This window comes from Apodemus sylvaticus, chromosome 9 (assembly GCF_947179515.1).
Source record: "Apodemus sylvaticus chromosome 9, mApoSyl1.1, whole genome shotgun sequence".
Classification (NCBI taxonomy): domain Eukaryota; kingdom Metazoa; phylum Chordata; class Mammalia; order Rodentia; family Muridae; genus Apodemus; species Apodemus sylvaticus.
The window spans coordinates 66,544,715-66,571,334 of NC_067480.1; the positions used below are offsets into that span (position 1 = coordinate 66,544,715).

Below are 26,620 nucleotides of genomic sequence, written 5' to 3' on the forward strand. Positions count from 1 at the left end.
AACTCAAGTCTTCATAGAGTTAGAAGGAGCATGGAAAAACAAAAACAAAACAAACAAACAAAAAAAAAAAACAAACCTGTATGGTATTGGTACAGAGACAGGCAAAAAGACTAATGGAATAGAACTGAAGACTCAGAAATGAATACACACACCTATGGTCACTTGATATTTCATAAAGCTAAAAACATCCAGGGGGAAAAGGACAGCATTTTTAACAAATGGTGCTGGTTCAACTGGAGGTCAGCATGTAGAAAAATGCAAATCGACATTCTTATCTCCTTGTACAAAGCTCAAGTCCAAGTAGATCAAGGACCTCTACATAAAACCAGATACACTGAAACTTATAGAAGAGAAAGTGGGGAAGAGCCTCGAACACATAAGCGCAGAGGAAAATTTCCTGAACAGAACACCAATAGCTTATGCTATAAGATCAAGAATTGGTACCTCATAAAATTGCAAAGCTTCTGTAAGGCAAAGGACACTCAATAGGACAAAACAGCAACCAACAGATTGGGGAAAGATCTTTACCAATCCTACATCCAATAGAGGGCTAATATCCAATGTATACAAAGAACTCAAGAAGTTGGACTACAGAGAATCAAATAACCATATTTTTAAAAGGGGGGGGGGCTACAGAGCTAAACCAAGAATTTTCAACTGAGGAATAGTGAATGGCTGAGAAAGCACCTAAAGAAATGTTCAACATCCTTAATTATTAGGGAAATGCAAATAAATCACAATAACCCTGAGATTCCACCTCACACCAGTCAGAATGGCTAAGATCAAAAACACAGGCAGACAGCGAATTCTGGCAAGGATGTGGAGAAAGAGGAACATTCCTCTACTGTTGGTGGGATTGTAAACTGGTACAACCACCCTGGAAATCAGTTTGGCGACTCCTCAGAAAATTGGACATAGTGCTTACTACCTGAGGACCCAGCTATACCACTCCTGGGCATGTACCCAGAAGATGCTCTAACATGTAATAAGGACACATGCTCCACTATGTTCATAGCAGCCTTATTGATAATAGCCAGAAGCTGGAAAGAACCCAAATTCCTTCAACAAAGGAATGGATATAGATAATGTGGTACATTTACACAATGGAGTACTACTCAGGTATTAAAAGGGATAAATTCACGAAGCTTTTAGGCAAATGGATGGAACTGAGTGAGGTAGCCCAATCACAAAAGAACACACATAGTATGCACTCGCTGAGAAGTGGTTATTGGCCCAAAAGCTCTGAATATCCAAGATACAATCCACAGACCACATGAAGCTCAAGAAGACCAAAGTGTGGGTGATTTGGTTCTTCTGAGAAGGGGAAGAAAATACTCACAGGAGCAAATATGTAGATAAAGTGTAGAGAAGAGACTGAGGACAGGCTATCCAGAGACTGTACCACCTGGGGATTCATCCCATATACAGTCACCAAACCCCAACATTAATGGGGTTGGGTGGATGCCAAAAAATGCTTGCTGAAAGGAGCCTCATATGGCTGTCTCCTGAGAGGCCCTACAGAGCCTTACAAATACAGAGGTAGATGCTCACAGCCAACCATTGAACTGAGCATGGGGTCCCCAATGGAGGAGTTAGAGAAAGGATTAAAGGACCTGAAGTGGTTTGCAACATCATAGGGAGAACAGCAATATCAACCAATCAGACCCGGCCCCACCACCCCCAGAGCTCCCAGGGACTAAACCATCAACCAAGGGGTACACATGGCTCTAGCTGTATATGTAGCAGAGGATTACCATGTCAGATTTGGGGGGACTTCAGGGCAGGGAGGTAGGAGTGGGTTTGGGGTGGGTGGGCGAACACCCTCATAGAAGTAGGGGGAGGGAGGATAGGATAGGGGCTACCCAGGACGTGGGATAACTAGGAAAGGGGATAACATTTGAAATGTAAATAAAGAGGATATCAAATTTAAAAAATCAGAGAAACAATACCTCCCACAAGAGCATAAAAACAGAAAAACAAGCAAGCAAACAAACAAAAACTTCAGATAACTAACCAAGTTAAAAACTTTAAGACACAAAAGAAATAAATTGAAGAAGATAACAGAAGATGGAAAGATCTCCCATGCTCATGGATCCCTAGGATTAACGTTGTGAAATGATGAAACAACATCTACTGTCTCAATGCAATCCCCATCAAAATTCTTACACAATTCTTTACAGAAATAGAAAAAAAAAACAACCAATCTTCAGCTTCACATGAAAGCACACACATTAAAACAAAACAATAAAACAACAACAACAAACAAGGATAGCTAAAACAATCCTGAATAATCAAAGAACTGCTAGAGGTATCACATTCAAACCAGAGCTATAGTGATAAAAACAGGACTCTGTTGGCATAAAAAGGCATACTGATTAATGGGATCAAGTTGAAGAACTAGGCATATGTCTACACACCTACAGACAGTTTTGATTTATGAATATATATTCATATATATGTATATATATATACATACGTGTGTGTGTGTGTGTGTGTGTGTGTGTGTGTGTGTGTGCAAATAGCCAAAAATACACACTGGAGAAAAAAAAGATAGTTTTGTCAACAAAGGGTGCTGGTCAAACTGGGTGGCTGCTTGTATAAGAATGCCAATATATTCATAGCTATCACCCTGCACAAAATTCAGCTCCAAATGGATCAAGGACCTCAGCAAAGGAACATTCTGACTCTGATAGAAGAAAAAGTGGGGAATAGTTTTGAATTCATTGGCACAAAATGCTTTCTGAGCAGAGCACTGTTAGAGCAGGTACTAAGACCAATAATGAGCAAATGGGAGCAAATAAAAAATGGGGAAAAGAACTAAACAGAATTCTCAGATTATAATACAAAAAGATGTTCAACAACCATAGTCATAAGAGAAATACAAGTCCAAAGCAGTCTAAGATTTCATCGTATCCCGGTCAGAATGACAGAGTTCAATACAGCCAATGACAGCTCAACCAAACTTTTTTTCCTCATTTAAAGTATTTTATTTCTATTTTTACATTTTTATTGAAAATGTAATCACCTCACTTCCCCTCCCCCTCTTTCTTGCTCCAGCTTCTCTGTTTCCTCCCACCATCCGCTCCCATGCCAACGCTCTGACAGCCTCTTTGCTATTTTTATTATTACATACAAATGTGCACAAATACATGGATATAACCTGTTGAGCACATTTTTTTTTGTTTTGCCTCTGTATATTTCTTCTAGGAAATCTGAAAAATTAATTTTAAAGTAAAATATCTTTATTTGAATTTTATATAACTCATTTGAATTTCAGTGCTTTTTTTCATTTTTAATGTATTAATTTATAAACTATATATAGTACTTGGTAAGCTTTATTTTCTTTTTGTGTGTTATTTTCTTTCTTTCTTTCATTAGATATTTTCTTTATTTACATTTCAAATGTTATCCTCTTTCCTCATTTTCCCTCCGAACCCCCCCATCCCATTCCCACCTCCACCACCCCACCCCGCCTGCCTCCTCACCCACCCACGCACTCCTGCTTCCCTGTTCAGGCATTCCCCTACACTGGGGCGTCAAGCCTTCACAGGACCAAGGGCCTCTCCTCCCACTGATATCTGACAAGGTCATCCTCCGCTGCATATACCTCTGTAGCCATGAGTCCCTCCATGTGTACTGTTTGGTTGATGGTTTAGTCCCTGGGAGCTCTGGGAGTACCGGTTGGTTCATACTGTTGTTCTTCCTCTGCAAACTACTTCAGTTCCTTGGGTCCCTTCTCTAGCTCCTCCATTGGGGGACCCTGTGCTCAGTCCAATGTTTGGCGGTGAGCATCCACTTCTGTATTTGTCAGGCATTGGCGGAGCCTCTTAGGAGACAGCTATATCAGGCTTCTGTCACCAAGCACTTGCTGGCATCCACAATAGTGTCTGGGTTTGGTGACTGTATACAGATGGATCCCCAGGTGGGGCAGTCTCCAGATGACCTTTCCTTCAGTCTCTGCTCCATACTTTATCTCTGTTAAAATCAGTGTGTTGGTCTATCAAGAAGTTGGGAACTGATCTACTTCGAGATTAGGCTAGACCACTATTGGGCATATATCCAAAGATACTACACCCTTCTACAAAAATACCCTGCTTACCCATGTTCATTGCTGCTCTCTTCCTAATTCCTAGGAATTAGGAATAGACAGCCTGGATGTCTATTAACTTATAAATGGAACTGATATATTTATACTGGGACTATTCAGCTGCTAAGAAAGATGAAATCATCGGGTTTGTAGGTAAAGAATGGAGCCAGAAATATTGTCCTCATCCAGGTAACCTAAACCCCAAAGAAAAACATGCATTTCAGTTTCATGTATATGTTTTAATCCGAATAGCTACATAAGTTAGGTAACTAGTAACTAACCAGAGGGAGGAGTGGATCTTCCAAAGAAGGGAAGGACATAGTGTTTTAAAGAGGTAAGGGAGAAACAGAATAGGAGGATTAAATGGGCAAGAGGATGGAAAGAACAGGGTAAAAGAAGAAATATATAAAGGGACAAAGGACATTAACCATCTTTTGAAAAAACATGTAACATCTTATTTCTGTAGAAGCTTCCTAAAATATACAGATATATGGAAAGAACTTAAATAGAGTTATATATAAGAAATTAAAAAATAAAATGGAGTCATATATAATGGGAGAGAAAATGCCCCAAGTAGACATCTTATATTTCTAGTGCCAGGATTGGGTTAAATCTTGTTAAGTCAGTGTCCAAACAAGTCCTTTAGTCCCTCCTCAAAATATTGCCAAGGCTACCGGTTAATTTCCACAACCTGACAGTAAGATCCTATTGCTGAAGATCTACTTAATTATGCCACTATCCATGGAAAAATAGAACTGTTGCCAAACCAGAAGCTTACTTCTACTGACTAGTGTTCAAGTATTTTGCATACTACCAAAGAAAAATAATCACCAATATTATACAGCTACAAAACCTTTGACCTACAACAGTGACAGGCTTGTAAAATATGCTGGTGGTACAAATGTTATGGGAATAGCCAACAACTTTTTTAAAATAGGATCACTCTGTGAGATTGAACCTATACCTCACACTGCTAATATAGATAACAATATAAGACCAAGCTATGGACCTTAAGGGAAAATCTACCCTTATTATTGCAAGGACACAGAAAGAAGGTGACTCCTAATGACTTATTGTTATACTGTAAATCAGTGTATCACTCAACCCTCATTAGAGACATTACAGCAGATGGTAATTAACACAGGGGCTACAGAGACTCCTCTTGAATTATCCCCAAGAATTGAATTTTACAAATCAACTATTGGTGTTCATGGTCCTCTACCCTTAGGAATAGTGGGAACAATTCTGGGAGGAAGTTGACTAACTTCTCAAGAATTTGTTGTGCATCTGGGTATAGTAGATGGTGATAGCAAGGAAGAAATAAAAATTATAGCACATGTGAAAAAGGAGATGCAAATTGACGTAGGGGATAGAATTGCTCAACTGTTGTTTCCTTACAGCAAGGACAAGTCTGCGCCAATAGAAATGATAGGGGCTTTTGGGAGTACTGGAAAACGGCTGTTCTGGCAAAGAGTAGTTAATGATCAGAGACACAATTAATGGCACAAATGTATGGTGTGGACATAGAAGATTTGGTGGATACAGGAGCTGATGTTAGTAAACTTTCCCCCAAAGTCTTGTAATCCAGATTGGACACTTCAGAAGGTTTTCCCATAGATAACACAGTGTCTGATGGATAACCTGTGTGGGACCAGAAGGGCAAACAGGAAAGTTGAGACCTTATATGGCTGACATACCCATAAACTTATGGGGAAGGGATCTTTTACAAAAATGGAGTACTCAAATCAATATTCCTTCAATTCCAGGGAAAGCAAATGAGGAAATCAGGGGTGATGTGGTCAATGCTCCTGGGGAAGGTATTGATACAGGTGATCAAGAACCACTATAAGCAGTGCCCGTTATTCAAATGCAGGACATCACAGGGATTGAGCTTGCAAATTTATAAAAGGGGCCATTGCTGACCTTCAGCAGCCTTGCCCCTAAGATGGTTATCCAACTGACTTTAGGACAAGAACAGTGGCCCATAACAAAAGAAAAGCTGCAAGCACTTGAACAACTGGTACAAGAGCTGTACCAGCCCATGGAATTCCCGTGTTTGTTATAAAAAAGAATCAGGAAAATGGAAAATGATAGCGGACTTAAGAGCAGTTAATAAAGTAATTCAACCAATGGGTTTTTTACAGCCTGGACTTCCTTTACCATCTTTGTTACTGAGATCATGACCTATAATAATGATTGATTTGAAAGATTGCTTTTTCACAGTACCCTTGCATGAGCATGATAGGAACTGGAGTAACAGTCATCCACTAAAGAGATATAACTGGAAGGTACATCCACAAGGAATTTAAACAGTTCAACTCTAAGTAAGTAATTTGTGCAACAATCATTAGAAATAATTCATAAGCAGTTTCCTCAATTTATCATTTATCATTATATGGATGAAATTCTGTTAACTGATTGTGACAAAGATGTTTTAGAGAATATGTTTAAGGTAACACGAAGAATTCTGTCATGCTGGGGGTTACAGACTGCTCCAGAAAAAATACAAAGAGGAGATTCACTTAGTTTTTTTGGGTTATAAAATCATTCAACAAAAACTCGACCACAAAAGGAACAGATCCATAGGAACCAATCTTACCAATTTTCAAAACTTAAAGAGAGTCTGATGTCTACAACTGGATTAAGTACATATGAGTAAGTAATTTGTTTCAAACATTACAAGGAGATTCATACAATCCAAGATGTCTAACAGCTGAAGCAGAAAATGAGTTCATTCTTGTAGAACACAGACTACAAGAGGCACGTGTGGATCGAATAGATTCTAACCTTGATTGTATCCTGGTCATTTTACCTTCAACTCATTCTCCTACTGGGCTCATTATACAAAGAGAAGATAGTATTATGGAATGGATTTCCTTAGCTCATAAACACGGCAAAACACCATCATTCTGCCTTCTGTCTGAAACTACATTCTCTATCCTTGGCATCTTAATCTGGCTGGGGTCTGCGCTGCAGTGTTGGCTTTACTCTTGGTTTGATTAGGGATTACACTGTCAGATGCTGTTTACAGAGGACTCCAACACTGCATGCTGCCTGGCCTCCTGTGACAGCGAGTCTTGGCTTTCAACTCAACTATACATGGAATTAACTAAAACCAATAGGCTGGGTGTACTTGTGAGGAATTTTTATTGATTGAATCAGCTGAAGTGGGAAGACTCACTCTCTTTCCGGATTTTTAGAGACAAGAAGATCTACTTTAAATCTGGGGCACTCCTTCCGATAGCAACCAATATAAATGACATGAAAGAACGGAGCTCTTGCCAATCGCTAGCTTGCTCTCACTCTAGCAGCCAATTTCTGGCATGTGCTTAAGACCAGCTGAGATATCCAGCCTTGAGGACTGAACTGCAAGATTCTAGGATTTTTCCATCAGGAAATAACCCTCTTTTGAATAGTCAGACCATAGCCTCTGAGCCAGTCTAATAAATCCTATACATATATCCTATCATCCTATCAGTTCTGTTTCTCTAGAAAACCCTGACTAGTACAACTCGTAAGACCTTCCTCTGAAATCTTACAGATGCTTCTGTGATTCTTCTAACTCCTGCATCCTGTGTCCTTAAAAAATTAAATAAATAAAGTTAGCATCACATGGCTGTTTGTTAGCAGCACAAGCTATCCCTGGGACTCCACAGCCATAGTAGCTTCTTAATGCCTTGCCAACAGGGTTTTGGGCCGTGAGAGTGAACAAGGCTCCTAGGGCCCTTAAAGAGCCCTGGGAGCCTTTGAGAAAAACTTCATTTGCAGTGTTGTTGATTTCTTAAGAGTCTTTCTGGGCTGCTGGCTTTTTAATCAGTGCTAACCTTTCCCGTAACCATGCCACTCTAGACCAAAAAATTCAATATTCTGCTTTTCTTGCCAAACTGCAAGTTTTATAATTTTTCTCTCATTTTGTTGCCAATTCTCACTGTAAATATAGCTAAAAGTTTCCAGTAATACTCAAGTCATTGCCTGAAATCTGTGCTTCCTTCAATGTTTCGGTGACAGCTCTTACTTTCCTTTGACGATGTCCTTTAAGGCTTTGATTTGATTTGCATAAAAGAACCACAGTGGCTGAAGATGGTCGTATTTCCTGTGTAAAACAGGAACCAGTAGTAACCTGTGCTGTAGCTTGAGGATGGAATCAATCCTCTTCCTCTAGTAAGTCTGAAAGCTCTTTGTATAGTCCAGTCTCAACTTCTTCAGCACTGCTCGGTCAGCAAAAGTCCTGTGTGTAAGCAAGTGAGGTCTGTATGAGGATCACATACGTCAGTCCATAGGTGGCTATGTGAAGATCTGATGGTTTTCCCAGCGCTATATACGACGTTCTCTCTATGGCAGATAGCTCCGCTACGCACCTCCACATTGCATCTCAGTTAATCCTGCCAGCAGCAGAGCATGTGGTCATCAGTTACTTCTTGTGCAGGAAGGGATACTCTTTCTCTTGAGCTTAGTTTATGTAAGTTTTTCCATGACACAATCTTCATTAAATTTAAAGAAAAAAGTGCAAGTTTTTTTTTTTTTTTTTTAATTGTAGGGTTTTTTCCTCTTTATGGCTACAGAGAAATGGTCTATTCTCCATACATGGTTCTCTGGGTGAAGATTTGACTCCTTTCCCTCTTTAACCTCTCCTCTACCCATGAGCTTCCAACTCAAATGTCATGCTCTCTGAAAATCTCACTGACGACACTCTATGTGCATTACTGTCATTACTTGCTGACTTATCCATTTATTACTAATCCCTGCATTCCTAAATGGCAATATAAAGACATCTACTATAACTATGAACAAAAGAGAAGAAGAAAGGCAGGAAAAAAAATCAATACCTCAGATACATATGTTTATGAAAACAAAATATTATTGGTTGACTTTTAGATACATATGATGCTCTAAATACTGCATTATACCTAACTCATACATTCATAAATTAACTTTACATCTTAAAAGAGCCCAAGTAAACTAAGAATCACAAGTAAGATTTTAATAATTTTAAAGTAATATTTTAATAAAACTTACAGATAAAAAGAACTTTTTAAGTTTCAAATGAAATATGTATTTTTAAAAACCAAGTAATATCAGCTAAGACAGGAGGCCTCAGTGCACTATTTTACAAGTGAACTGCTCAGCTCTCTGACTTTAGCATATTCTTCAAACACCACAATTAAAATGCAGGCGTGCAATATGCTGTTTTATTTTTTCATGACCTTATGTCATGCCACTTATGAAGGCAGCTATTTATACTTCTAATGTAAAGGTATGGATGCTGAATTGTCACAAAGTGTTCTAAACTAATGAGCAAAGTCCCACTATTCTGTTATGAAACACAAAACTACAGTCCATGCATAATCTCACAGAGCAGTAATCTATAGCAAGGGTCTCTCACAAGGTACAAGAAAAGAATACTCCTTTCAAAAGTATTTGTTCTGGAGTTCTGGAGAATAAATCAACCAAGAAGCATAAAACTAGGGGACATCAAACTATATGAATACTATGAATAACTCAGTCACCCTTAAGCTTTGAAAGCTGGAGAGTTATTCTATGTCCTTAAAGGAAAGATTGAAAATGACTTTTTTCTATATCCCTTCACTTCCTTTGTACAATTCTTTGAAAATCAGCCAATTGTTCAAGATTGTAGGTGGCCCTAGTCAATGGAGAGAAGGCAGAGATACCACTTGCCTTAAAATAAAAACTATGTGTACTTCCTGCCACAGTGTGCTTGCTCTTCAGAGTGCACTTCCTGCCACAGTGTGCTTGCTCTTCAGAGACCACTTCCTCCCAGAGTGCTTGCTCTTCAGAGTGCACTTCCTCCCAGAGTGCTTGTTCTTCAGAGTGCACTTCCTTCTGGTGTGCTTGCTCTTCAGAGTGCACTTCCTCCCGGAATGCTTGCTCTTCAGAGTGCACTTCCTCCCAGAGTGCTTGCTCTTCAGAGTGCACTTCCTCTCAGAGTGCATGCTCTTCAGAGTGCACTTCCTCCCGGAATGCTTGCTCTTCAGAGTGCACTTCCTCCCAGAGTGCTTGCTCTTCAGAGTGCACTTCCTCCTGGTGTGCTTGCTCTTCAGAGAGCACTTCCTCCCAGAGTGCTTGCTCTTCAGAGAGCACTTCCTCCCAGAGTGCATGCTCTTCAGAGTGCACTTCCTCCCAGAGTGCTTGCTCTTCAGAGTGCACTTCCTCCCAGAGTGCATGCTCTTCAGAGTGCACTTCCTCCTGGTGTGCTTGCTCTTCAGAGTGCACTTCCTCCTGGTGTGCTTATTCTTCAGAGTGCACTTCCTCCTGGTGTGCTTGTTCTCCAGAGAGCACTTCCTCCCAGAGTGCTTGCTCTTCAGAGAGCACTTCCTCCCAGAGTGCTTGCTCTTCAGAGAGCACTTCCTCCCAGAGTGCTTGTTCTTCAGAGTACACTTCCTCCCAGAGTGCTTGCTCTTCAGAGAGCACTTCCTCCCAGAGTGCTTGCTCTTCAGAGTGCACTTCCTCCCAGAGTGCATGCTCTTCAGAGTGCACTTCCTCCCGGAATGCTTGCTCTTCAGAGAGCACTTCCTCCCAGAGTGCTTGCTCTTCAGAGAGCACTTCCTCCCAGAATGCTTGCTCTTCAGAGTGCACTTCCTCCCAGAGTGCATGCTCTTCAGAGTGCACTTCCTCCCGGAATGCTTGCTCTTCAGAGAGCACTTCCTCCCAGAGTGCTTGCTCTTCAGAGTGCACTTCCTCTCAGAGTGCTTGCTCTTCAGAGTGCACTTCCTGCCACAGTGTGCTTGCTCTTCAGAGTGCACTTCCTCCCAGAGTGCATGCTTTTCAGAGTGCACTTCCTCCCAGAGTGCATGCTCTTCAGAGTGCACTTCCTCCTGGTGTGCTTGCTCTTCAGAGTGCACTTCCTGCCACAGTGTGCTTGCTCTTCAGAGTGCACTTCCTCCTGGTGTGCTTATTCTTCAGAGTGCACTTCCTCCTGGTGTGCTTGTTCTCCAGAGAGCACTTCCACCCAGAGTGCTTGCTCTTCAGAGAGCACTTCCTCCCAGAGTGCTTGCTCTTCAGAGTGCACTTCCTCTCAGAGTGCATGCTCTTCAGAGTGCACTTCCTCCCGGAATGCTTGCTCTTCAGAGAGCACTTCCTCCCAGAGTGCTTGCTCTTCAGAGTGCACTTCCTCTCAGAGTGCTTGCTCTTCAGAGTGCACTTCCTCTCAGAGTGCTTGCTCTACAGAGTGCACTTCCTGCCACAGTGTGCTTGCTCTACAGAGTGCACTTCCTCCCAGAGTGCTTGCTCTTCAGAGTGCACTTCCTCTCAAGGTGTGTGCTCTTCAGAGTGCACTTCCTCTCAGAGTGCTTGCTCTACAGAGTGCACTTCCTGCCACAGTGTGCTTGCTCTTCAGAGAGCACTTCCTCCCAGAGTGCTTGCTCTTCAGAGTGCACTTCCTCTCAAGGTGTGTGCTCTTCAGAGTGCACTTCCTCTCAGTGTGCTTGCTCTACAGAGTGGACCTCCTGCCACAGTATGCTTGCTCTACTTCTGTGTTTATTACGTCTTCCTGATCAAAAGTACAGTTCTGCTTTGCAGATGGGGAAAAGAAAAGACTATACTGGTCTTGCAGAGGACCCGAGTTCAGTTCCCAGCACCCACAATAGGTAACTCAAAATTGTCTGTAACAGACACCATCTCCTGGCCTCTATAAGAATATATACAAAAGTGGCAGACATATATAAGTACAGACAGACAGTCAAACACACACACCCTCACACACATAAATTAAAAATAAATACTTTTTTAAAGGCCTCTCAGGTATGTTTGAGAGTGTAATGAAGGGAAGAACAACTAAAGTAGCATTTTATTAAAATCATAAATAACTTTAAATGGCCAGAACAATCCATAAAACAAATATACATCTAATCCGAAAAAACAGAAAAGAAATTTTCAGTAAATCACTTTTACATATGTACAACTTTTCCAGTGTCTAATTGAGAGGTGGTCACTGCACCTACAGTCATGCCATCTGACCAGATGATATGAAGAGTGAATGCTAAGGATGTTCATATCACAGCTGAGATTAATCTACAAGAACCTTAAATGCACAGGTATAAATTAGGATGGTTGAACTGTAGTTTTATCTTACATAGAAAACATTTAAATGGAAGCTAATGACAGCTGGTGAAATGTGAGTCTGCGATTCAGTCGCTCAACAAACCATCAACACGAAGCAATGTAACTCCAAGATCACTTTTAGTATGCACAGAGTTGTATAATTTGCCTATCTAGAACAATCTGAAATTAAAGTTCTGGAGTTTTTTGTTGCTGTTACCTAAGCAATCAAATATAGTTAGGTGGAAAAAGTGAGTTACAAAAAGTCATACTGGTTTTGTAACTATTGACCTTTCAAGTGTGTTGTTTCCCGAGTTATGAAATAAGCTAATGAAAATAAGATGCATTTACTGACTACAAAACTTCCTTAACATGCATACCTAATTTTACTTACAGAAGGGAGAAGACTGACGTCAGGAGAAAGAGAAATCAGCCAGTAAAAGGGCAAGGATCAGATGGAATCCTTCCGTAAGGATTGTTATTTCATAGTTCCCATGGAGATGAATACAGAAAAGCATGAGAAGTATGAGTGATACAGAGCCACTGGCCACCCAGATCTGACTGGCAAACACTGGGATAAAAATACTTTTAAGTTTTATAAGGTGACTGGGCTACTTCAAAGTACTCTACGAGGGGGCTCTCAACTCCTCTGGGGCTTCCTAACTTGAACTTTTAAGATCCAGAGGCCATCTTAACAGGGAACCCACTTAAATAAAAAATAAAGACCTAACTCTGTTAAACACAACACATATTGAATGGATAATATGTATTACTTTAAATGAAGTATATAATATTTATTACATATCTAATTAAGTAGTGATTATAAATGAGCTCACTTTTATTGACTTATGAATACATCAGATGGAAATGAGTATGTTTTCTTAGGATTTTCCATTAATTCCTTTTCTGCCTGTGAATACAAAAATGCAAATTCCTAATGAGCAAAAGTAATTCCTAATGATCTAGCGATGCTCACCAGTTCCAAAATTATAAGCAGAGAGGATTTAATTAAGAAAATAAATTTCATAAAGACTGAAGTCACTTTAAAAAGTAAATACAGTATTTTAATATTAAAATGAGAGCAATGAAACCACAAACCATGTATTACGTTCATCAATTATAGCAAGGAGCATAAAATTAAAATTCTAGATATAAGAAGGCGAACAACAAATATCCCACAAGTCCCTTGCAGGTTCTAAGAGGAGCCACCTTTGACATTGGCACCAGTATAACCTGCTGGGAAAATGATGAGGGGATAATGTGAACTTAGACTAAAGATTCTGTTTCTACCTTAGAATTAGATTTTTAGAAGATCTTAAAAATATACAAAATAAAATTACAAAGATGTGTATAAAACAATAAAAACTAATAAACAGTTGGTATATGTATTTATCTCAGAATAAGAGGGTGGAGACGTGAAAATGTGTGAGATAAGACTCCAGCTGAGCTGGTAAATTGCAGGAGCTGAGCAGCCTACACCTTTTACCTATAGTATTATGCCTCTGTATGAACTTGTTCATCAGTACTTTTAAATCATCTCAGGGCTACAGCTTATGACAAACCAATGATGTTTTAGGTGCTTCAGTAAAATGCTCTCCCTCATCTGTGACGCTGACACTAGTGACCCAACAACATACAAACACTTGCTGCTACAGGTAGTCACCTTGAGTGGCCCTATCTCACTGGGCTCCTCTGGAGGGTGAGTCTGCATTTCTGAGGTTCACAGAGGAAAGCTGAATGCTTGCTTGAAAGATAACCAGCCTTTACCAAGACTAAACCCAAAATGCTATTTAAATTCAAGGCAAAACTCTTTCATTTTAAATGATGGTGACAACAATTTTACACACACACACACACACACACACACACACACACAGTGAGTGTACACTTACCTTGACCAAGATGTGAAGGCTTCTGGGAAAGAATGTGGCCACTGCCATCTAAAACATACTGAGTGCTAAAGTCATCAGCAGCTGTCCTTGTTGTAACTACCACCTGGAAACAACAAACCAAACCAAAAGGTGTATGGCAATCTAACAGAATGATCCCTCTCACCCTCCTTTATCTTTCTCCCCTTTGAAATGGGACTGTACTATGTACTTTAGACTAGTCTCAAACTCATGATCTTCCTGCCTCCTTCTGAATCCTGGATCAAAGGAATGTATCACTACAACATTTATCTATGGCAACCAAGATAATTGTCACAAAGCCAGCATGGTAAGCCAGGCATGCCTATAACTCTAGCTCTTGGAAGTCTATGGCAGGAAAACTGCTGTGAGTTCTAGACCAGCCTGGGCCTCAGAGTAGAGACCTTATCTCAAATAAGTAAGTAAATAAATAATCACATATTTACTTAATATTGACAAGGATATTACTTGGTATTTCCCTTATTTTATTGTACTGAAATGGTGTGTGCATGTGTGTCTGTGTGATTATGTACACATGCATGGTCAGGTGTAGGCCAGGAGCTTCAGATAGATCCCCTGGAGCTGTAGTTACAGTGGGCTGTGAATCTCCATGTGGGTGCCTGAAACGGAACTCAGGTTCCCAAGGCTGAGGCCCCAGGCCATTGCTTGATCAATTACTCTGGATTCTTCTCTGGTACTGTTTTTGGAGTTACACTTTGAAACAACAGAATTGCCTGTGATTTTTTACGTTGTAATTGAGCTGGTATTTGAGCATTTTAATTAAAACACAAACCAGTATATGTCAAATGGACATTTGTATTATGTGCTTTACAAATGTAAAATCAAACACGTTAGTTGTACAACGTAGAATCTTTTTTTAATAACTTCCACAAATTTATGGAAAAATGAAAGATCAGTTAGTAATCATTTTCTTTCCCTTACATATTTTATATAAAACATTTAGTTTATTAAAAAAACAATTAGGGCGGTGGTGGTGCACGCCCGTAATCCCAGCACTCTGGGAGACAGAGGCAGGCGGATTTCTGAGTTTGAGGCCAGCCTGGTCTACAGAGTGAGTTCCAGGACAGCCAGGGCTACACAGAGAAACCCTGTCTCGAAAAAACCAAATCCAAAAAAACAAAACAAAACAAAACAAAAAACAATTATAGCTCTAACTAGTAAAATTTAAATATATACACAAATATTTAAAGATTTTTTTAAAAAAGTTTAAATAATGTTTAAGTATAAAATTTTCACTAATTAAAGTCAGCATTAAACATATGATCACAGGGAAAAGCTCCATTAAAGCACTAAGATATGTCCTTATGATGTCAGCTGTGGGATAGAGGCTTAAGAATCCTGCACTTTTCTGAACTACCCATATCCTGCTTACCAAACTGTGATACTGGCAGGAGACACCACCTCAATGGAAAAGAAAATGAAAACCAGACAAGATGCACTGGTGTAGAGTAGGGATGCTGTCAGGGAAAGAAAGGTGGACTAAGGAGAGCAGCCCTGTGGTAAGTGGTTAGGAGTTATCTTTTCCAGCTATCCTTGGACTCATCACAAGTTAGAATCTACAAAATTCCAGCTATACTGCTGTGACTTATCTAGGTCCAGCTAGGGGTCTATATTTGATAGCTCTATCTTTCATCTGTCCTCAGTAGACCTATTGGTGGCATTATGTACTATGGAACACCTGGGTACTGTGGTGGGGGGGTACCCATACCACCACTGCACCTCCCCTCCATGTTTGTGTGTGTGTGTGTGTGTGTGTGTGTGTGTGTGTGTGTGTGCACATGCATGGGGGGGGAAGGGAGGGAGAGAGATGGAGAGAGAGGAAGAGAGAGAGAGAGAGGTCTCTTTAAGTTTCAAGAATTAGTAGATACTACTACTAGGTTTTCTGAAATGTCTTTCCAACTTTTACTGGGGGTACTGGATCAAACTGCTTCTTATGTGATAACTGTTCAAAAAAAAAGGGTAGCGGGGGAACGGTTGTTACTTAAGGTAAAGCTGTATGCTTTTGTGTATTCTAACTGCTCTACTTTGCTGAAAAATATCCATTCCATAGGTCAATGATGCATAACTTTAACCTAGATCTTACCAACCATACCAAGTCTAAAATACCCAATGTATCATTTGATTTGTCTATCCAAAACAAACAGAACAATAAGCAGTAGAGATTTTTTTCTGTTTCATCATTCCACAATTGTATCTTTAAAAATAATTCTACATTAAAATAACTGCTTCTTCAAAACGCCAAGGTCAATTGAATTCTATTTCTACTCTCCAAAGAGCAAGCCACCTGACAAAATGTTGGTGTCACTGAGCAAAGGCAGCCCTGGGACTCGGAGTTCCAGTGCTAACCCTGCCAGTGGCTTCTAGAGGCTCCCAAATAAATGATTACACCCTCTCCATGGGAGGGTGACGATAAGACGAGGATGCTAATGCTTTATAAAGTTACATGGGATTTTGCTTTAACCATTTCAAAACCAACTTCTACAACACTAATTTATTCATGCTTTAGACATTTTAGTGAACAGTAAGTACATACCAACTAGATCAAAAAAGGAAGTGAAAAGAAAGAAAGCAGGATTTTAATGCTAAAATTTTTAGCACTTATGTTATACTTTAAAAAACCTCACAACATGGTTTTTAACAATAAAATTTCATTAATGCCAATTTATAGGGCGCTATGAAAATGTATTCCTATGGGCAATACTATGGTGAAACAGTAAAGAAAACATATAATTATGTTTTACAAATTCATGAAACAGCATATTCCTCAGAAGAAGGAATTGTATTTCAAGGGTTCGTTTCTTGTGGCCTCATGTCCTGGGCAGGAAACATCTTCTTGGATAGGCACAGGTTCAAAATGTATTAGCTATCCAGCAAGAGCTTGTACCCCATACTATTTCATGATCAGGAGTGTCTCTGATAACACACACACACACACACACACACACACACACACCACAATCATTAGTGATTCTCACAAGGCAATGAGCAGTTGCTGAAGTCTAATGACATCAAGATTTTAAGACAATACCTTTTAGAATTCTTCAGAGATCTTGAGGATTATGTTAGCTCTGTTATTAAAAGTGGGCCTAATTATTTTCTAAAAAAATGTTATGTAGGGGCTAGAGAGATAGCTCAGTGGTTAAGAGCACTGTCTGCTCTTCCAGAGGTCCTGAGTTCAAGTCTCAGCAACCACACAGGGCTCATAACCATCTATACTGGGATCTGATGCCCTCTTCTGGCATGCAGGTGTATATACAGAGAGAGCACCAGAATAGCTATAAATAAATAAATAAGCAAATAAATCCTTAAATCTTTTTTAAAAGTTATATATAAAATCATTTAAATCTTATGTAAGCAGTTTCTCCATGGGAGTTAGATGGCATGCAAACAAAATTACTTCAGATACAACCTAGCAATTCAAGTAAATCTTTTCTTGACACAAATTCATTTAAGGTAATGACTGTACCCTTTTCAAAGCATTTCTTAGGAAGCAGGATTCAAAAATTCCCAATTCTTTAAAAAATTCACAACCCTATTCTCACTAAGGCTCTACTACCATGGCTGTGAATGACACAAGAAACTCCAGATACTGTAGAAAGTTGATTTTATTTGTTTGCAATCAAACACTGGAGACTTCTTCTTGCCCCTTTATAGGTCTCCCAGCTTCTCGGTGTACCCCTCTAAGCATGGAGGCTTAAATACACCTACAGATCCTATCTTCTCTCTATAGAATGACATGTGACAATGTGACTGCTTAGAGCAATACCAGTCCCACAGTGATGACTCTGAAAGTACTGCACGGGTAGACTAGCAAACAGGAATGTTAGCTGTGAGGTAGCAACTATGAGGACCACAACTATCAACAGGAAAGAATGCGATAAAAACATTGAACTTGCACTAGAGAACAAAGATGTTTTGTGAAATTAGAAGGAATTTGCCTATGAATGGCTACAAATTTTCATAAAAGATTTACCAACATGAGGAATGTAGGTAAACATAAATGCCTTTAGACAGGGAAGAAGCGACTGATTTCATCCCTGATGTGAGCACAGTAGCATATTGTTTTTTACAATGGAGTACAGAGCAGAAAAAAAAAAGGCTATATAACTTTTCAATGTATCTAAAAGACATGGTACAGATAAGACGTAGGAAGCTCTTACAAGTGTAACAAGGTACAGTAAGCCCTAGCTTTTGAATATACTGAAAAGTAGCAACAGTAAATTCATGAACAGACAATATTACAATTGATGCCTGTGGACTTAGATAACTGAAAGTGCTATAATTCTATATAATCACAAGGGAAGACCAGTTTGTATCACCATCAACCCAGAGTAATGCGGCATGCACTGTGACAACTCTGATAAAGAGGGTTTACTCCATTATAATGAATGGTCCTTATAGATGGCTTTGAAATTGGAGTAACCTGGTATTTAACCCTGCAAGACTCGATTTTCCTCATCAGTAATATGAAGAGATTATCTACAGAAGACCTCCACGTAAGGTTAACCAGGGAGTAGACTTAAGACAGATTAGTGAACGGTCCTTCCCTGGGGCATGGTCTGGCATGAACACCTATAGGAGAGGACAGAGAAACACTTTTCCTGAGTTTGTTGTATCTTAACAACCCTTCACCAGTCACTGAGTGTCAACTGCTTCTTCTCTATGACCTGGATAACCTATAAAGAAAGAAACAAGCAAGCAAGATAGTGACCCACAGACAAGCAAAAGGCCATCAGACGTCAGAACCACAGGAAGAAGCCTAAGTACTGTGCTGCCATCTAGCAGGCAAAGCTGGTATAACCATTCAATGGTTGGACACCTCTTCAGAAACAAACACATCAAAATACATTAGTTCCTGACAATCCTCTCACAATATAAAGTTTAATTTCTATCTGCTAGTTTAGATAACGGCTAAATGATCAAATATTTACACACTAAAACAGCTGATCAAAGTTCTAACCACAGAGCTGCAGTAGGAAGCTCAGAGGGCCCAAACTCTATACCTTTAAGACGTGCTTTCTGCACTCGTTTCAAGGCCATAGGCTGCCATGTACATTCTCCAGGAGAAAGACTGGCAATTCCCAGCTGTACCCTCTGTTTACTCTTTTCTAAAATCTATGTGGAGTCTCTGGTGAATTCTGTAAAGCAAGTGCTGAGTGAACTAGAGGAAAAAGCACCTGGTATCCTATGTCTGAGGTAGAGGTTCAAGAGGACGCTTGGGGATTTCCTCAGACTACTGTGAGTACCTGCAGTCCAGGGACTGAGACCTAGTCCTCTTTGTTTTAAGGGCAGAACTTCCCACCGAATTTCATCACCTTTGCTATGTTTTTCCAGCCTAGTAAGGTCACACTTCACAGAGCTCCAAAGTCAGAGCGTAAGCGAATCCTTAGTCAAGTACACACTACGCACAAAAAGGAAAAAGGACTACAGTGAATCTGAAGAATACCACACTGCTGATATCAGACCACTAAACAGACATCCAGTGACCAGAGAGGAGGACATGGTATCTCATGTTCGTGCCATTTTCCTAAACGTTAGGTATAAATGTGATTACTTTTTGGCACTCTTATCTAAATGGTGTGTGTATTCTAGCCGTAGCACAAGTAATATGGCCATGGGGTAATTTTCAGTAATTAGAGACCTTCACAGTTACGGCACCCTTACCAGCACATAGACTTCAAACAGTAACAAGGCCCAACAACTACACAGTAAAAGATTAGCATAGGAAGCTAGTCAAGAGATACAATCAAAACATACAAACCAGAGACTAAGGTTACAAGTAATTATAAAACCTGGAGCCCTGGCAGTATAGGACAACTGAGTGTGCCAGCAACTGAAGTAAGGGCTCTAAAGAAATTATAAGTACACATCCAACAGTCATTTGCCTAAAGCTGCAGCATCCAATCTATGTCTTCTGATCTACCTGTAGGTATCCTACGGGGTAGAGCGAGTCAGTTCAGAGCTAGAGAACTCAGTCCCATTGCCTGCATTTACAGTGGCATTTACAGTGTGTTCCATAGACTCAAAAACAATTCAGTAACGTGCCTCTTAATAAAACAGTTTTCATGATCAAGCAGGTACAGGAAAATATATATACTATAGACTGCCTTTAGATTCACAATCTGTTTTAGGATAAAGGCTCTAAAATGTGCTATAGTTAAATCTTGACTTTTAAATACAACTTTTCCAAGCTAATGATCTATTAAACAACCTCCTCTAATGAACAATAATACCACAAAACACACATTACTATTTTTAAAAATATTAAAGGCAGAATTATCATTTACAGTACTAAGGTCTACCTCACCAAAGGCAAGGACCAAAACAAGTTTTGGAGCACCTGTGAGCAGAGCAACTCTTGTCATGGCAGCAAGCCACAAATCCAAAAGCAAAGAAATGCATAAATAAAATGTATTATAAACTCTAGTGTATTTCGATATGGTGCTGAGGATGGCCTCAAACTCGGTACTGATAAGCTAGCCTCCCTGGCACTAGAATTATAGGCATGACAACACACCTGGTTCAGGAGGTCCTTCAAGTGTTACAACACAATGTGCACAAACCTTGAAGGCATTATGTAAAGTGAAATTAGCCAGTCACAAAAGCTCTAATGTCTTCACTTTTATCACATACCTGTAATGACGATTTATAGAGCTAGAAAGCCAAACAGTATCTGACTGATAGAGGAGGAAAGAAAGCGGGCTTTAATTAGTGAGTATTGAGTTGTAACTTGAGAAGAGGAAAATAATCCAAAACAAGTACAAACTGATAAACACTGAATTGATTCTAATATTTGGTCATCCTCCTAATCCTAATATTAGGTGTCCAAACCTAATATTGGGTTTCCTGCACAAACATCATGACCAAGAAGCAAGTTGGGGAGGAAAGGGTTTATTCAGCTTATAGTTCCAAATTGCTGTTTATCACCAAAGGAGGTCAGACTGGAACTCAAGCAGGTCAGGAAGCAGGAGCTGAGGCAGAGGCCATGGAGGTGTGCTGCTTACTGGCTTGCTCAGCCTGCTCTCTTATAGAATCCAAGAGCACCAGCCCAGAGGTGGTACCACCCACAAGGGGCCCTCCCCCTTGATCACTAATTGAGAAAATGCCCCATAGCGGGATCCCATAGAGGTACTTCTCCAACTGAAGCTCCTTTCTCTGTGATAGCTCCAGCCTGTGTCAAGTTGACACACAAAACCAGCCAGTACATTTGGTCATTGTGAAATTAATTTAAAAAGTCAATATAAACTTCCTTACCTCTGCAACATTACATATTGACCCCAAGGCTTCACCGCGAAAACCGTAAGTTGTCAGGTTTTCAAGGTCTTCATGACTGTTGATCTTCGAGGTGTAGTACTTGACTGCCATTACAGGTACGTCTACAGCCTTGATGCCCTCACCATTGTCCCGAATCTCAATTTTATCAAATCCATAGTTCTCCTACAAAAGAACACTAGACTGCAGTCACGTTTAACACAAGGTAAACAATCTGGTTATCTGGCAGCTTTAACGAAAGGTGACACTATGCACACAGGAGTCTCAATTCTTCAGCTCTGCTGACTCCTAGGTGTATATGGTACAATAAGCAAAGTACTTGTTTTCTCTGGATCTTGACTCAACTATAACACGAGGAGGTCAGTCTGTTCTCTGAGGATTCTATTAACTTTTTCACTAGCATAGGTATTTATGGTAATTTATATTTAAAATTAAATTAAAAATTCTGACATAGCTTTTATATGTATCATCCCCCAAATGAGCTAAAACAAAAATACTACCACCAGCAAAATTCCACCTGATCTCACCAAGAATCCAGCGATCCTTATTTAGCTTGATTTTTAGCAAGTCCTCCCTTTCTGCTGTTATAAAAAAATATTAAGTGTTTACACATAACTCTCAAAATTATATAATAAAGTTCACTAAACAAGAAATGGTTGAGGAAATATATCTAACTTGGCAATCTCTTCTAAATTTGAAAATTAAGACGGTAAGCCCCATTCCTAGTTTAATTCCATTATACTAAGCTGTTTAGGAGTAACCAAATATCTATAATGACCCTACTTTGTATGAATGTCATATTGTAAACATGTTCACCAACTGTCATCAGCCTTACTCCAAAAAACTCTGCAAATATCATCTCTTTGTGCAAGCTACAAAGGGGATAAAAATCTGGGAATTACACTGTCTGTGTTTTATACAATGATGTCATACTTCAATAACCTAAAATCATATAATACTTTGCCAGTATTTTAAAGAATAAACTATACATATAAAACACTAACAGAAGATACCTAAGGTTTCAGTCCCTACATATCTCTCAATCTAAATTTAAGATAGCATTCTAAAAAACAGCTGTCTGCTTCATTTTATTAAACATGACATAATGTAAATGTAAATCTTACAACATAAATAACTCCAGGAATCTGAGTAAAATAAATCACAAAAATTCTAATGTATACTTAAAACAATATTAACATATGTCCAGAATCAGAATAAAACATGCCTAAGTGCATTTATTGGACCCAGTTAGGCAGTTTAATTAGAAATCCTACAGAGCAGACACAGCTAATGCTGAGAGTAAATATGAAATTAAAGTCACAACACTAATTTACTTCTGTGTCCATTGCCTTGTTAACAGTATTTTAAGAAACAATTTTTCTTTTAGAAACATTTAAGAACAAGATACATTTCAAGAGAGTTAAACAGGAAGAGCAAAAGGCAAAGCCCCACAAGGAATAAAGAGTGGCACGCATGTCCGTCTCCCTCAGAGACTCCAACGTCATCTGACACATGGAAGGGCACGGTCTCTTGTACTTATTGTCACCTGCACTCTAATAAGGCTAGTTATATGAAATGCCTAAGAAAATATCACTTCAATTTTAATTCGATAAGCTGTCTTTCACATCTCAAGAACATAGAACATTATTTAAAGCACTGGTTCTCAACTCCTAATGCTGTGACCTTTAAAAAAAATCCCCTGATGTTATGGTGATCCCCAACCACAAAGTTATTTTGTTAGTACTTTATAACTGTAATTTTACTATTTGTTATGAACTGCATAGCAGCAGCAGCAACAACAGCCAGCAACTTGCTATATTCTGTACACACTAAAGCTTTACTTGTAACTTAAAACTTTAGGAGCATGGTAACTGCCTAAGGAAGCCCCCAACTCAATCTGTTGTATCCCAGCCCTGCTAAGAACAGGGTCATAAATGAGAGACCATTAGTCAGGGACATTAGATTCAATCACAGATTCACTACTAGTTGATTAAGTGACTTAGGTAAGTTTTGGGAACATTGATTCTCTGTAAAATGGTAGTCAATACAATTTTTGTAAGAAGTGTTTGGGATATTATAGCCATTGGAATTTTAGCTGATTATAAATAAAAGTTAGATCCTTTTATTAGAGGGCCCTGTCAGAATTATAATGTCACAGTGCTTACAACAACAACAACAAAATTTGACAATTAGATTTTAAAAACCATATTCTTACTTTCATTAATACAATCCTATATACCTATATAGAGTAGATAACAAACAGGTAGGGAGAACATAAAAATATAGGGTATAACTCTTGAAATTTCAAATAAGCAATATCACAAGCATTGCTGAGTGCTTCCTAAACTCCACCCATCATTTCTTCTCATTCCCCCAAATTTCACACAATTTCTGGTACATATATATATATATATATATATATATATATAATAGGTATGCAAAGCTGATATTTAATAAATGAGGTACTTTCTTATATATATATACTTTTATCATTTATTAAAGATGAATACATATTTGCACATTGATGGGATAGAGGTGCCTGCTTATTTTTACATATTTAAATCATGGTGGAACATTTGCTATTTTTTAGAACACAGAACAGCTCCAGATCTTTCAGGTTTGAACAGCTAATTCTGTAATTGTCAATGCTTATAAAACACTTTGTCTACATGCTTTAGAAAACTGCATAAATAAATTCAGGGCCTATGGTGGCTTGATTAGAATGGCCCCCATAGGCTCATAGTTGTTCCTAATTGGTGGAACTATTTTGGGAAGCACTGGGAGATGTGGCCTTTTCAGGTTCAGAGCCTCTCTCTGCTTCCAACTTGTGAATCAGGATGTAGCTCTAAGCTACTTCTCTAGCACCAAGCTTGCCTGCCTGGCCCCATTCTTCCTGGCATGTTAACAGACTCACCTCTGAAACTGTAAGCAAGCCCTCTTCACAGCAATAGAAAAGTAACTATGACATAAGTTGGGACCTGGGATTAGGGTATTTCTGTGACAGAACTGACCATGCTACTTTTTGGAGAAATATGGAAAGCATTGAACAGGAAAGCTGCTGAATGCTGCAAGCAGGATTAGTAGGGTCACCCTGGTACAGACACGGAAGACAGTAGTACTGAGAGCAATGTGGATTACAGAGGCCCAGTTGAAGAGCTTTCAGAGGAGAATATTAGCAACTACATCCTTGTGATAATTTGGCAAAAAATGTGGCTGCTTTTTGCCCTTGTCCTAAGAATCTACCTGAGGTTAAGTTGAAGAGTTTTGGATTAATGTCCTTAGTAGAGAAGACTTCCATATAGTTTAGGATGACTCTGCAGTGTAGCACTTAATGACCACTGATAGGTAGATCTTCAATGTAAAAGAGCAGGCAGGGCAAAGAGAAATATAAACACATTTTGAGGATCAAAAGAGCACCAGAGGATGTAATGTCAAGTTGGAGCCTTGGTTTGGGCTAAAAGGCTTAAGCGTGGAGTCCAAGGGCAAGACCCCACCCAGCTGCTCCAGAAGAAAAGGCCTAGGAAGAGAAGGAAAGCTCATACAACAAAGAAAAGCATCAACAAATCAAACTATGCAAATGTAATTCAAGGAACAAGAGAAAAGGGACTGGACTCTTCTTCCTTGGTTAAGGAAAGCTGTCTAGACCAAGTAGGTGTGTGACAGGGGAGTGTGTTGCCACATGGTGGCCTGAGGAGCGCTTGAGTGGAACTGGGTTTTTTTTTTAAAGACATATTATTTATTTACATTTCAAATGTTGTACCCTTTCCTGGTCACTCCCAACCCCCTCACCAAAAACCCCCTAACCCATTCCCCACCTCCCTGCTCACCAATCCACCCACTCCTGCTCCCATGTCCTGGCATTCCCCTATACTGAGGCTTCAAGCCTTCTCAGGATCAAGGCCCTCTCCTCCCTTTGAAGTCCAACAAGGCCATCCTCTGCTACATATGCATCTGGAGCCATGGGTTCCTCCATGTGTACTCTTTGGTTGGTGGTTTAATCCCTGGGAGTACTGAGTGGTTCATATTGTTGTTTCCCCTATGGCGCTACAAATCCCTTCAGCTCCTTGGGTCCTTTCTATAGCTCCTCTATTGGAGACCCTGTGCTCAGCGCAATGGTTGGCTGAGAGTGTCCCCCTCTGTATTTGTCATGCATTGGCAGTCAGGGAAATGCAAATCAAAACCACCCTAAGATTTCACCTCACACCAGTCAGAATGACTTAGATCAAAAACTCAGGAGACAGCAGGTACTGGCGAGGATGTAGAGAAAGAGGAACACTCCTCCACTGCTGGTGAGATTGCAAGCTGGTACAACCACTCTGGAAATCAGTTTGGCAGTTCCTCAGAAAACTTGGCATAATACCATCTGAAGATCTTGCTATACCACTCCTGGGCATATACCCAGAGGATTCCCCAACATGTAATAAGGACACCTGCCTCACTATGTTCATAGCAGCTTTATTTATAATAGCCAGAAGCTGGAAAGAACCCAGATGTCCCTCAACAGAAGAATGAATACAGAAAATGTGGTACATTTACACAATGAAATACAACTCAGTTATTAAAAACAATGAATTCATGAAATTCTTAGGCAAGTGGATGGAACTAGAAAATATCATCCTGAGTGAGGTAACCCAATCACAAAAGAACACACATGGTATGTACTCCCTGATAAGTGGATATTAACCCAGAAGCTTGGAATACCCAAGACACAATTCAGAGACCACATGAAGCTCAAGAAGAAGGAAGACCAAAGGATAGATACTCTGATCCTTCTTAGACGGGGGAAACAAAATACCCACAGGAGGAGATACAAAGTATGGAGCAGACACTAAGGGAAAGATCGTCCAGAGACTGCCCCACCTAGGGACCCAGCCCACATACAGTTACCAAACCCCGACACTATTGTGGATGCCAAAAAGTGCTTGCTGACAGGAGTGGAGCTGTTTTAACAGCTTCACTTTAGTGAAGCCAGAATTATGTTAGAGACTCCAAGATGTTGCAGATGCTGGAAGCCTGCGCTGTCTATTGAGGAAAGCTGCATTCAGGAGGTAGAACCAGCTCAAGAGAGAGAAACATGTTGCAGACAATAAAGATGAGAGAAATGGGAGATCTGAAGAGCCATCCAAGCTCTTTGATATTGGACTCACAGCTGCAGGATTTGGACTTTGCCCTGTTCGGTTTCAGTCTTGCTTTTATCCATTATTTCTTCATTATACACCTTTTCCTCCTTCTTAGAATGGTCCTGTATATCATATACCATTGTATGTTGAACGCATAT

The 26,620-nt window shown here is 39.7% G+C and overlaps 1 protein-coding gene across 6 annotated transcripts in view; it reads right to left on the bottom strand.

The window, feature by feature from the left end:
* Pms1 (PMS1 homolog 1, mismatch repair system component) overlaps positions 1-26,620 on the bottom strand; it is a 107,512-nt gene that overhangs the window by 64,683 nt on the left and 16,209 nt on the right. For 4 of the 6 annotated variants that reach the window (XM_052192173.1, XM_052192168.1, XM_052192169.1 and 1 more), the window contains exons 3-4: positions 21,325-21,507; positions 14,035-14,137 (exon numbers count right to left, since the gene is read on the bottom strand). In XM_052192173.1, the coding sequence (XP_052048133.1) occupies positions 14,035-14,137; positions 21,325-21,507 (286 nt within the window). Of the gene's footprint in view, positions 1-14,034; positions 14,138-21,324; positions 21,508-26,620 lie in introns of those variants that run through there. The other 2 variants (XM_052192171.1, XM_052192172.1) reach the window with 2 other exon arrangements.